This window comes from Monodon monoceros, unplaced genomic scaffold (genome assembly GCF_005190385.1).
Source record: "Monodon monoceros isolate NGI ecotype Baffin Bay Population unplaced genomic scaffold, NGI_Narwhal_1 Super_Scaffold_8, whole genome shotgun sequence".
In the NCBI taxonomy this organism is placed as follows: domain Eukaryota; kingdom Metazoa; phylum Chordata; class Mammalia; order Artiodactyla; family Monodontidae; genus Monodon; species Monodon monoceros.
Genome location: NW_021703785.1, coordinates 32,268,572 through 32,282,138, shown reverse-complemented (window position 1 = coordinate 32,282,138; position 13,567 = coordinate 32,268,572). Strand labels below are relative to the sequence as shown.

Below are 13,567 nucleotides of genomic sequence, written 5' to 3'. Positions count from 1 at the left end.
AACTTCAGCTTTACTCATAGTGTTCTATCTTTTTAAAAAACAGAACAAAACTTTAATGCAAATATAGACAAATGTAACTGTCATCAGCTGTGGATAGCAAGTTCATGAGTATTTTGCTGTATCATGCTTTATAATCTATTTTTTTACATTAAAAAATCATAGCAAAAGTCCTTACTTTGTGAGAATAAAAACATTTGTATGTAAAGGCATAAAATACTTAAAGTAATATTACCAAAATATTAATATTGATAGTCATCTTTAATTAGTGGGTTTATGGGTGATTGTTATTTTTCAACTTGTGCTTTGCTCAAGTATAATTATAATACTTCGTTAAGCAGAAGAAATCTTAGAAGTCATCTTTCTAAATGAGTTATTGAAAATCTAATGAAAAGAAAAACAGTTCTTAATAGCTCTCTCCATGGAAACACCAGGGGAGTAAATGAAATCAAGTGCAAAGGAACTGATTCTCACTGCAGAGAACAAGTTAAGAATTAGCAAATCTATTTCTCTGCTCATTTTTTAAGATACCTGTTTGTAGGGTTGGTCCAGTTCTTGGTTTTGCTGTGTTGGGGAAAGAGCTGGTCTGAAAATGGAAATAAGAATCTCTGGGTAATCATAAACAATTTGTGAATGAAATAACCACAAGAATGCCTGCCTGTGTATCATCTATGCAATCTGAGTGATGATTTAAGGCCTTTTTAGCCTAACAACTGAAAGCCTAGAGCCATGTTTTAAATTCTTTAAAAGTTTTGGCTTCGAGATTAGACTGAAGATGATTAATGAAAAGATACCAGAGTGTACCTTAGCAAGTTTTATTATTTACTTTGCTGATTAGTGTAGCTTACATACTTATTTTTTGAAGATAATAAATTCATGTTTATGTATCTGAACAAGGTCTTGAACAGAGTCTCTTCTAAATTTGAAAAGCAGATACTTTATCGTTCATGGAATGACACTGAAGTGTCTGTTCAGTTTCCTGAAACATAATCGATGCTTTTAAAATGTTCGTTATGAAAAGAGACATAGAATTTACATATGTGTTTGAGTTTTATTTTAGTAAAAATAAATAAATGTATTTGAATTTTATAGTGAGCGTGATGCACTTGAACAGGAAGTAACTGACTTAAGGAGAAAACATGAAACACTTGAAGCCTCTCACATAATTCAAGCTAGAGAAAGAAGTGAATTATCAAAAGAGGTAAGCTTATAGAGACACTTGTATTTTATTGTACCGTGATTGTGGACACAGCTCAGGGCAGAATTGTGAGAGGGACATTTTTCTTCCTTTCTGATGTAATTGCTAGAAAGAAGGGATTTTTTAGTAGCTCTGTTTATATGAAAATTTTCATGGTAAGGATTATCCCTCTTTATATGTTGAACAGAAGCACAAATGAAAGAAAATAACTCAGTAAGCCTTGAAAAGTAAGATGACATTGCTCTGGACACTGTCTGTCTCTGCGTGTGTGTAGGTAGCCACCTTACAGCATACTGTTACTTTACTGCAAAAGGATAAAGAATATCTCAACCGCCAAAATATGGAGCTTAGTGTTCGCTGTGCCCATGAAGAGGATCGTCTTGAAAGACTTCAAACTCAACTTGAAGAAACCAAAAAGGCTAGAGAAGAGATGTATGAAAAGTACGTAACATCAAGGTAAGATTTACATTATTTTCCATATCAATAGATATAAATTAACACCAGCTTCTTTGAGGGAACTCATGGCTTTGGGGAAGAATAGTGATTTTTTTGTAAGGTCTATAGGATGATATTACGATAATCGTTCATTTTGTTTCCTCATAAGTTACTCATATTCTAACTGATTTTTTTCTTAAGATATTTTGTTTTTTCCAACAACCAAGAGCCTATTTCTTTTAGGTAGCGATATATACGCTATGATTATTTTTATTTATTTTTTCTTATGATATAACCTTTTTTTTATTTATTTTTTTTTTTTTCCGGTACGCGGGCCTCTCACTGTTGTGGCCTCTCCTGTTGCGGAGCACAGGCTTCGGACGCTCAGGCTTAGTGGCCATGGCTCACGGGCCCAGCCGCCCCGCGGCATGTGGGATCTTCCCGGACCAGGGCATGAACCCGTTTCCCCTGCATTGGCAGGCGGACTCTCAATCTCTGCACCACCAGGGAAGCCCAATATAACCTTTTTAATTCCCAGTGACTAAGATCTCTACATAAATGTTTTATGGAAGTATATAAATATCTTTATAGAAGTATATTTTTGAAGAAAATGTAATTGTGTGGAGCCTGACTAAGCTGACCTTTTCTTGACTGTGTGAAACATAAAAGAATAAGGAGAGACAGCATTGAGTACTGGTTTAAGATACAGGCTCTGGAATCAGACTCCTGCATTTCAATCCTGTCTTCTCTCTTCAAGTAGATGAATAAGCTGTTCCTTTATACCAATAGCCTTTATAATCCTTGAATTATTTATTCTTAATAACTTTTTTCCCAGCTTGTGATATTTTTCATCAGTTTGTGCTTCTGCTAATACCCTGTGTAACGCTTTGTGACTTTGCTAAGAGATCACAGTGGCTATGGTTGTTGTGCTTAGAAGGAAACGTTTTGTAAAGAGTACATTCGGGTCATTTTTTTTAAGATTAATTGTCTTCCAATATGCACCACATCAGATCATTGTTTGTAAACGAAGGACCTTCCATAATGCATTAGTTTTCAAGTCTTTTGCCATATGCGTTAAATTAGTAAAATCTTTTTGAAGATGAATAATTATTCAATATGAATGAACATTTTATATAGTAATTAAGCCTTTAGGGTAATATGTTTAAAAGAAAATCTCAGATGGAACTAGTTTGGAATGGTATTTTTAAGAATTTTAAAGCTTTATATCTAAACTGTTTTTCAAGTAACATTGTATGTAGAACATATTTGACATAAGATATTAAAATATTACATGAAGGGCAAAGACCTATTTCTTTTACAAACAAAGAAAAAAAGGATATTCCTTTTGACTCTTTGCAGAGACCATTATAAAACAGAATATGAAAATAAGCTACGTGATGAACTGGAACAAATCAGATTGAAAACTAATCAAGAAATTGATCAACTTCGAAGTGCCTCCAGGGAAATGTATGAACGGGAAAACAGGTAAAAAAAAACCAAGAAGTTTATGTGATATTTTATTGCTCTTTGTTTGAAGCTTATAGTTTTTTTGGTTTTTTTTTTTTTTTTTTTTTTTTAAGTATTTATTTATTTATTTATTTATGGCTGTGTTGGGTCTTCGTTTCTGTGTGGCGGCTTTCTCTAGTTGTGGCAAGCGGAGGCCACTCTTCATCGCGGTGCGCGGGCCTCTCACTATCACAGCCTCTCTTGTTGCGGAACACAGGTTCCAGATGTGCATGTTCAGTAATTGTGGCTCACGGGCCCAGCTGCTCTGCGGCTCGTGGGATCTTCCCAGACCAGGGCTCGAACCCGTGTCCCCTGCATTGGCAGGCAGATTCTCAACCACTGCTCCACCAGGGAAGCCCGAAGCTTATAGTTTTATCAAAGTTAAACTTTAGTTCATGACATAATGTCTTTTTTAATACATTAAAGAAAATTTGTCATAAATCTAAGTATAATGGAATATTAAAGTTCTAAGGTCTTTGATAACTAGCTTAGAACAGCATTTATCAGATGTTAGGCCTGTTTATTCTGGTATTCCTATTATCTTTTTATTACCCTGTTAGCTTTTCCTTTTGCCTTTACCTTAGTTCAGATTAAGGACAGAAATGAAAAGGAAATTAGAGAGTACTAAGAGATACCAGTAGTTCTTCCTATAATATGCCAGTGATTTCTCCAGGAAATTTTTAGAAGCTGGAATAATAATATGAAGTATTGCTTATGCCTCATATAGCTGCTGGTCCTAAAGACATGTTAGATAATCTTTAAGAAGGATCAGTTTTATTCATGCAGTTACTTTTAGAACAGCATATATTAGGTTTTTTTAGAGATTGGCAGCATTAAGGGAAAAATAAATGCTACTTATTTCAATAGCAGTTATTTTTATATACCATCATTATGGTTCATATGGCTTTTCAAAGTTGATGTTTTAGAGGGAAACATTTTTGAAATGGACTTAATTGTCATACTAGTTTATCAGCACTGACTTGAGTGTATGCTATTATCTTTGCCAACAAGCAAGACTTTAAATCAGACTAAGGTTGATATTAGAGAAGGTTACATTTGAGCTCTAAGAACAATAAATTTACTTATTTACCAAATATTTATTAAGGTCCACCATGTTCTAGATACATGTCAGATGCCATAGATACAGTGGTGACCTCTGCCTTTGCAAAGCTGGTAGTCTAATGGAGAAATAGAGAAACAATGATCAAAAGTATGATGATAATGGAGCAAATGGCAAGATACACAGGGTGAGACCACATAGACTCAAGGTATATCTAACTCAGCCCTGGGAGGAATCAGGGAAGACTACATGGAGGGAGAAGTACCCATGCAACACCTGCATGATGACTAAGAGTAAGACTGTCAGTTATGGGAGGGAAGGGAATTAGGGGAATTAATGCACACCCTGGAGGCAAGACAAAATGAAGTTGTTTGAACAAATAGAATAATTCAGAGTGGTTAGACCATAGACCAAGAGGCAGCGAGTTGTAAGGGATGAAACAGAAGAGGGAAACAGGTCCAAATCATGCATTTGAGCTATTGTCTAAGACCATGAACAATCGAAAGATTTGGGGAATATGCGTGATATGATCTAATTTTATATAAAAAGACTATTCTGTGATGTGGAGGATAGACTGGAAGAGTATAAGGCTATAGACAAAGAGGCCACTTTTAGAGGTTGTTTCCCTTATCAAGACGGGTAGTGAAGATGGAACTGGATTAGTAGCAGTAGAGGCGGGGAGAAGTGGGCCAGATTGGAAAAGTGCTCAGGAGATGGAACTAACCTAACTAAACAGTCAGGAGGATTCATTGGCTAGATTGGATTGGGGAGTGAGAAGTTACGGATGTCACCAGGTTCTTGATTGGGCAGCTGCGGGGATAGTGATGCAGTTTTTAAAGCATTAGAAAAAGACACGGCTTTAATTGGGAAACATGACAAATTTAGTTTAGTTTCATTAAGTTTGTGTGACATATGCAAATAGAAAAGTTGATTATATAAGGTCTGAATCTCAGGAGAAAGATCTAGATGTGAGCTAGACCTGTGGCATAGGTGATACTACTATTTTGTTTTACAAACAAGTACTTATAGTCCTGTGGCTCAATTCTGTTATGGATTTTATAATAAAGGCTTTTATTGGCCAACTTAATAACCTTAAAATTTATGGGATTGTTTCTATGGTAACGTGTGATTACTTCCAAACAATTCACATAGCCACATAAACCTTGGTATGTAATCATTTTGAGAATGCACTGATTTTTTGGTTTTTATTGTTGCCATTGTTGTTTTACTTTTTAAAGACTCCTTTAAAATGCATTCCCTGGTAACATAAATTGATGTAAACTAGCCCCTATTCTCTAAGATGATTGGTAGAGGTAGGTTGAGAAACAGTCGACAGAACCATTTCTGGAAGCAGGGAAGCTGAAGACAGGTTTCCTTTTTCCCTGTGTTGTTCTGACTCCATAGCCACGTCAAAGTGGATACCACCTAGTCAGGGAATTCCTGGGACTGGGGCTACTGCCCTAGAAACCCCAGTCAGCCACCGGATCCAGAATGACCCCTTGGATATTGAAGCTAGGGTGGATGGTTGCCACCAGGTGGTGCCAAACTGCATCCCAGGCCTAAAGACATTTGAATTGCACAGGACTTTTAGCCAGCTGTATGTAGTATAGGCTCACCTTTATCATTGTATTAACCTCACAATAATCCAACCCTGTGTTTTGTGTGGCTGAATCTTTTTTAATCCCAGTTTCTTCATTCTGGCAGGATTTAACTATAGTTAGAGCTTACGTTCCACTGGTCTTTCACAAGGTAAAAATAAATTGCAACTTATTTCTTTTTAAATCTTACAACTTAAAATAATTAAGGAATGGATTTTAGTATTCCTTGTTATGAAACATGAGATTCAGAAAACACAAGTGTACACATTTAGATATCTTTGTGTCTGAGCAAATTAATCATGTGCTTTGGACTTATACGTTTAATTGTGTCAGTTTTATTTTAGCAAAGTATGCTGTTACAATATGAATTAAAATGGATAAAGTACTTACACTGGCATATTGGTACTTAGTCTCCTTGCCTCTTGGCCAATAAACATTTTTAGGAGAAAGTTAAATAATAAGATTAGAGAAATATATTTTGCCTTTGGTTTGCTTTCTATACGTTGGGGGATATTAAGAGAGTACCTTTTTAAAGACTTAAATATAAGACATGACACCATAAAACCCCTAGAAGAGAACATAGGCATAACATTCTCTGACATAAATCATAGCAATGTTTTCTTAGGTCAGTTTGCCAAGTCAGTAGACATAAAAGCAAAACTAAACAAATGGGACCTAATCAAACTTACAAGCTTTTGCACAACAAAGGAAACCATAAACAAAATGAAAAAACAACGTATGGAATGGGAGAAAATATTTGCATGCGATACAAGGCTTCATTTCCAAAATATACACACAGCTCATACAACTCAATAACAGAAAAGCAAACAACCCAATCAAGAAATTGGCAGAAGACCTAAATAGACATTTCTCCAAAGAAGACATACAGATGGCTAATAGACACATGAAAAGATGCTCAACATTGCTAATTATTAGAGAAATGCAAATCAAAACTTTAGTGAGGTATCACCTCACACCGGTCAGAATGGCCATCATTAAAAAGTCTACAAATAACAAGTGACAGAGAGGGTGTGGAGAAAAAGAAACCCTCCTACACTATTGGTGGGAATGTAAATTGGTGTAGCTACTATGGAAAACAGAATGGAGGTTCCTTAAAAAACTAAAAATGGAGTTGCCATATGATCCAGCAATCCCACTCCTGGGCATATATCTGGAGAAAACTCTAATTCAAAAAGATATATGCACCCAAATGCTCATAGCAACTCTATTTACAATAGCCAAGACATGGAAGCAATCTAAATGCCCATAGACAGATAAATGGATAAAGAAGATGTGGTATATGTATACAGTGAAATACTACTCAGCCATAAAAAAGAATGAGATAATGCCATTTCAACATGGGTGACCTAGAGACTATCACACTAAGTGAAGTAAGCCAGAAAGAGAAAGACATAACATATGATATCACTTATATGTAGACTCTAAAATATGATACAAATGAACTTATTTACAAAACAGAAGTAGACTCACAAACAGAAAACAAACTTATGGTTACCAAAGGGGAAAGGGAGTGGGGGAGGGATAAATTGGGAGTTTGGGATTAGCAGATACAAACTACTCTTACCTAAAATAGATAAACAACAAGGTCCTACTGTATATCACAGGGAACTATATTCAATATCCTGTAATAAACCATAGTGGAAAAGAAAAAAAAAAGATATGTACTCAAGGGTTGAGATTTAATAAAGTAATTTTACTGCTTTAAGAAAAGAGAGAGAGAGTGCCTTTTATTTTCTCCTCTTAGATGTGGAAAAGAAAGATGGAATTCATGCCATGCAATCTTGGTATCTGCCCCTGCAGTCAGTCATACCAGTAGTTTGTGAAGTTAAGGGGTTGAGAGGGAAGAGGAAGAGAAGAGATAAAGACCTAAGAAAAGGCAGAGATAAGCAAAGAAAGAACTTGGGTATTTGGGTACATCCAAAATACTATAGTTGGGATTATAATGTGTATGTATGCTTTGGCTCAGTCTATGAGTTAGGTTTCTTGTCTTTTTCTGTACTTTATATATAGTTGCTTTAAAATGATATTTTGGAGCTGTGGGAAATAATGAGTGAAACTCACTATGGTGGTGAGATTTATTGTATAAAAAACTTCTTACATAGTAGGACCGTCTTGCACATTTGGAAGAAAAGCATTATTCCCTGAACAGGGAGTATATTATGAAAGAGATTTGGAATGAGACTAAACTTAAACCTTGGCTCTGCCACTTACTAGCTGAGTGAATATGTCACTTAATATCGCTGAAGTTTAATTTTCTCTTTTATAAAATGAGCTCATAATACTCTTTCACAGGGTGATCTGTAAGGTATAAATGAGATAATATGTGTAAAAAGTACAGTATAAATTATAAATCTGTATGTAAATGGTAGTTATTTAGATACCTTTTGCTTATGAGAAATACTTTAAAAAATTATTTTATCCATTGTGTTGACAATTTAAGTAAAATGAGCATTATGTAAAAGAAAACTGGTAACATTATGGAATTGTTTATCGTCACTGAAAGGCACTATTACAAAACATATAATTATTCTTAAGTATTGATCTCCATGGCATTTAACCACTTGTGTTGAATGAGACAATATAGACAGAGAGTCTGCATGCCATTTGTTTCAGTCCAAATTTTTGCATAAGATGGCTAACTTATTTGTTCCTGATTAATACTGTGAGATAATGAAATAAGAGGAGATAAATTCAGCTGATTGTTTTCTCAGAAAGTAAAACTACCTTTACCTAAGAAAGGCTCATTATTATAAATAGTCTCATTATTATAAACACAGAAAGAGCTAGCCTCATAGTAATGCTGTAAAAAGGGTAAGGATGAGTTTGTTAGAGATATTCATTATACTCTTTATACTGCACAGAATATGGAAATTCAAATTGCTCTACAGTTATTTGAAAGGGGGAAGGCAGTAGGGAAAAGGGATCAAAAATATGTTTTTAAATGTAACAATTAGTATTGCTTTAGTGATTTTATTTTCCCACCGTATCAAGAAAAGCTATCTTGACCATAGTTTATCATCCTCCAAAAGTACTCAAGAACAAACTTAATGACGTAACTTAAAATATGCATAGAATCTCAGAGTGATAATAAACACTTTTGAATCTTGAATCTAAGTTTATTTACAAAGGTTAGTTGAGTATACCTAATGCATTACAATAGGTGAATTGGAACTAGTGTACAGAGGTTCCGTTCATGATTTAAGAAATATATGTCCTCATTAGTGCTTAAACAAACTTCTTTCATTCATATCCTACCAGATACCTGTATAATTTTTAAAGTTCTTTTATGAAAAAACTTAAGAATATTCTACTTTATCTTTTCAGCTAGACTATTCTGAAAGTATATGGCTTTACAGATAAAGCCATAACTCAGTATCTTAACTTCTCAAATAATTGTAAATGAAATTTTATTGTTAGCTGTCTTTTATTGTCAACTATATTCTTTATGCCTATAGGTGATTACACATGCATTCACTGCTTAATTAATAATATTTAAGAATTTCAAGGTGTATAGGGTGTTCCAGGTATGAAGCAAGGACAGTTCGGGTTATGCAAAAACTTAGATTTTCCTTCATTGTATCATTCATAGGGTGGTGAGGGAGGCTGGTAAAGGGTAGGGTCAGATTTTAAAATGTCCTGTTGTCAGGTTATGTGGGGAGGTTTTACAGTAAAAGGGTGGCATGATATATTCATTTTTTGTAACCATGGTTGCAGTGTGAGGTGGATTATGGTTGAAAAGGACATGGGGGCAGAAAGATTGGTTGGGAGACAGTTGCAGAGTTTAAGTGAAGATGAGAAATGGAATAAGAGCTGAATTTAAAGATTATTTAGGTAGTAGAATTGACAAGACCTGGTTATTGACAGGAAGTGGACCAGAATAACTCCAGCTCTTCTGCTTTCCTGGTCTCAGAGAGGTGGATTGTTAGGCACGGCCATTAACTCAAGGTTGTAGACAAGATTGAGAAAGGAAGATAACACTTAATTCCTGATGTTTTACAGATATGGCAGCTCTGATCAAGCCCCAAAGTACTTCTCTAAGATCACATGGTTTATTTGTCTATTATTCATTAAGAAATTTTAAATTTTATTATTACTTATTTTATTATTATTTATGAGGTAACATTGATTTATAACATTAAATAAGTTTCATGTGTACAGCATTGTATTTCTACTTCTGTATACCCTACAACATGCTCATCACCAAAATTTTATTTTTCACCTGTAATCATACAGTTAATCACCTTTACCCATTTTGCCTTCCCCTTCCCCTTCCCACCACCACTCCATTCTCTGTATCTACGTGTTTGTTTGGTTTGTTCATTATTTTGTTTTTATTTATTTATCAGTTTTTCATATTCCACATATGAGTTAGATCTTACGATATTTGTCTTCCTCCATCTGACGTATTTCACTTAGCATAATACCCTCAAGGTCCATCCATGTTGTCACACATGGCAAATTTCATCTTTCTTTATTGCTGAGTAGTATTCCATTGTTTGTGTGTGTGTGTGTGTGTGTGTGTGTGTGTGTGTGTGTGCGTGTTATATATATATATATGCCACACCTTCTTTATCCATTCACCTGTTGATAGGCTTAGATTGTTTCCATATCTTGGCTATTGTAAATAATGCCACAGTGAACATAGGGGTGTGGATATCTTTTCAGATTAGTGTTTTCTTGTTCTTGGACTATATACCCAAAAGTGGGGTAGCTGGATCATATGGTAGTTCTATTCTGAATTTTTTGAGGAATCTCCATACTGTGTTATAGTGGCTGCACCAATTTACATTCCCACCAGCAGTGTATAAGGGTTCCCTTTTCTCTAGATCCTCTTCAACACATGTTATTTCTTGCCTTTTTGTTAATAGCCATTCTGTCAGGAGAAGGTGATAGCTCACTGTGGTTTTGGTTTGCATTTCCTTATTAATTGGTGGTTTTGAACATCTTTTCATGTGCCTGTTGGGCATCTGTTTGTCTTCTTTAAAAAATGTCTTTTAATCTCCTCTGCCCATTTTTTAATCAGGTCGCTTTTGTTGTTGAGCTGTATGGGTTCGTTATGTATTTTGGATATAAACCCCTTATTGCATATATCATTTACAAACATCTTCTCTCATTCATTAGGGTCATTGTTGAGTTATTAATGGCTTCCTTTGCTGTGCAGAAGCTTTTTAATTTGATGTAATTCATTTGTTTCTTTTTGCCTTTGTTTCCCTTGCCTGAGAAGACATATCTAGAAAAATATTGTTAAAATTGATGTCAAAGAACATACTGCCTATGTTTTTTTCTAAGAGTTTTATGGTTTCAGGTCTTACATTCAAGTCTTTAACCCATTTTGAGTAAATTTTGTGTATGGTGTGGGATAGTGGTCTAGTTTCATGTTTTTGCATGTGGCTGTCCAGTTTTCCCAACACGATTTATTGGAGAGACTATCCTTTCTCCACTGTATGTTCTTTGCTCCTTTGTCATAAATTAAATGTCCATATGTGTGGGTTTATTTCTGGGCTCTCTATTCTGTTCCATTGATCTATGCATCTGTTTCTCTGCCAGTACCATGCTGTTTTGATTACTGTTGCTTTGTACTATAGTTTGAAACCAGGGAGTGTGATGCCTGCAGCTTTGTTCCTTTTTCTCACAATTGCTTTGGTTATTCAGGGCATTTTGTGGTTCCATATAAATTTCAGAAAGTTTTGTTCTATTTCTGTGAAAAGTATCTTGAGATTTTGATAGAGATTATATTGAACCTGTAGATTGCTTTAGATAATAAGGACATTTTGACAATGTTAATTCTTTCAATCCATGAGCACAGAACATTTCTCCATTTATTTGTGTCTTTTTCAATTTCTTTCAACAGTAAGATCACATAGTTTATAACTAGAAAATTTTCTCTACTGTGCCCCAGATACAACTCCCCTCACTTCTCAGGTAAGGCCCTGAGGCAAGAAGGGACCTTAAGGTGATGAAGCTTCTCCAGCAGTTTTCTCTGTTTTCCCCATGGTACTCTTAGAAATATTATAATTTTCTTTATATACAATAAAAAATATTGGGAAACATTGCCCTAATTATCATTCTCTAAGTGAATACCTTCATATTTTTAATTTAGGTTTTCATATTTTAAAATTTTTGTATTGAAGTATAGTTGATTCACAATATTATATTAGTTTCAGGTGTGTAGCATAGTGATTCAGTATTTTTATGGATTATACTCCATTTAAAGTTATTACAAAATCATGACTATAATTCCCTGTGCTGTACAATATGTCCTTATTGCTTACTTATTTTACACATAGTAGTTTGTGTCTTTTAATCCCATACTCCTATCTCACCCCTCCCCTAGATTTTCATATTTAGATAACATACTAACAATAGCTACTATTTATTGAGTATACATAAATAGATGTATCACATACGTTATAGAGAGAATTAAATGGGACAGTTTATGAGGTTGTAGGTATTAGTATCCCCATTTTACAAATGTGGAAGCTGAGACACTGAGAGGCTGTTATTTGTCTATGATCATAGACTTTTTAACTGGTGAAACTAGGTAGCTCTGACTCTGCAGTGTAATGCATACTCCCATCTTACTGGGCAAGGCTATGAAAATTGACAAAAGATTTCTTATTGAAACCTAATTTTGGACTTCCCTGGTGGCGCAGTGGTTAGAATCCACCTGCCAATGCAGGGGACACAGGTTTGAGCCCTGGTCCGGGAAGATCCCACGTGCTGCGGAGCAACTAAGCCCGTGTGCCACAACGACTGAGCCTGTGCTCTAGAGCCTGCGAGCCACAACTACTGAGCCCGTGTGCCACAACTACTGAAACCCGCACACCTAGAGCCCATGCTCCGCAACAAGAGAAGCCACCGCAGTGAGAAGCCCGCGCACTGCAACAAACAGTAGCCCCCACTCACCACAACTAGAGAAAGCCCGCATGCAGCAACGAAGACCCAACACAGCCAAAAATAAATGAATAAGATAAATAAATTTATTTTTAAAAAAAAAGAAAGAAAAACTCTAATTTTAGTGGCAATGTTTTTAGAAAAGAAACTCGGTCTTTTAAGAGAGTTTGCAAACCCTGCTTCACACTTGAGGGCTGAGTGCGGATTATTAGAACTTTATAAAAGCAGTAAAAGCATTCGTAATTTTGAAAATTAGGGAAGAGGCCTTTATTTTTCTATAAAATGGTATAATTTTTTGACAAGGTCTGCCTCTCAGACACTACTCTGCACTTATAACTAGAGCCCATCCCCTCTTGCTGTATAAGGACACACTCCAGAAATTCTCCTCTATGTCTCCTATATTGACAGTTTTCCCCTCTCTGCCATGTATAAACATATTATTTCTCCCCTTTTTAAAAAGCCTCTTTTATCTCCACTTCCCCCTCCAGCCACTGCCCCGTTTCTTTGCTCCCCTTTGTGACCAGATTCCTGCAGAGTTTATATACTCATTCCTTACCCTCATTTTTAAAATTCCACTACCAAACTTTGTCCCCGCACCAGTCCAAAAAAGCTGTTCTTATCACAGCCCCCAGAGACCATGTTCCCAAAAAGTCTAGTGGTCAGGTTCTCTTCTTACCTTGCTTGACCACAGCGATATTGAATGTAGTTGATCACTCCCTACTCCTGGAAACACACTCTCTTTAATGGCTTCCAGGATCCCACACTTTGACTGTTCCCCTTCCTCACGGGCATGTTTACTGGTCTTTCCTGTCTCCTTGATGTCTTTTGCAGCTGCCTCCATGACATTTCCACTTGGTT

At 35.6% G+C, this 13,567-nt stretch overlaps 1 protein-coding gene across 13 annotated transcripts in view; it reads left to right on the top strand.

Moving 5' to 3' along the window:
* Positions 1 to 13,567, top strand: part of PIBF1 (progesterone immunomodulatory binding factor 1) — a 212,218-nt gene that overhangs the window by 47,991 nt on the left and 150,660 nt on the right. For 11 of the 13 annotated variants that reach the window (XR_003791696.1, XR_003791697.1, XR_003791695.1 and 8 more), the window contains 3 exons: positions 1,090 to 1,198; positions 1,470 to 1,651; positions 2,990 to 3,115. Coding sequence is in view for 9 of the 13 variants with exons in the window: in XM_029209987.1 (XP_029065820.1) it covers positions 1,090 to 1,198; positions 1,470 to 1,651; positions 2,990 to 3,115 (417 nt within the window). In the remaining 4 variants the exon portion in view is untranslated. The remainder of the gene's footprint in view (positions 1 to 1,089; positions 1,199 to 1,469; positions 1,652 to 2,989; positions 3,116 to 13,567) is intronic. The other 2 variants (XM_029209990.1, XM_029209989.1) reach the window with 2 other exon arrangements.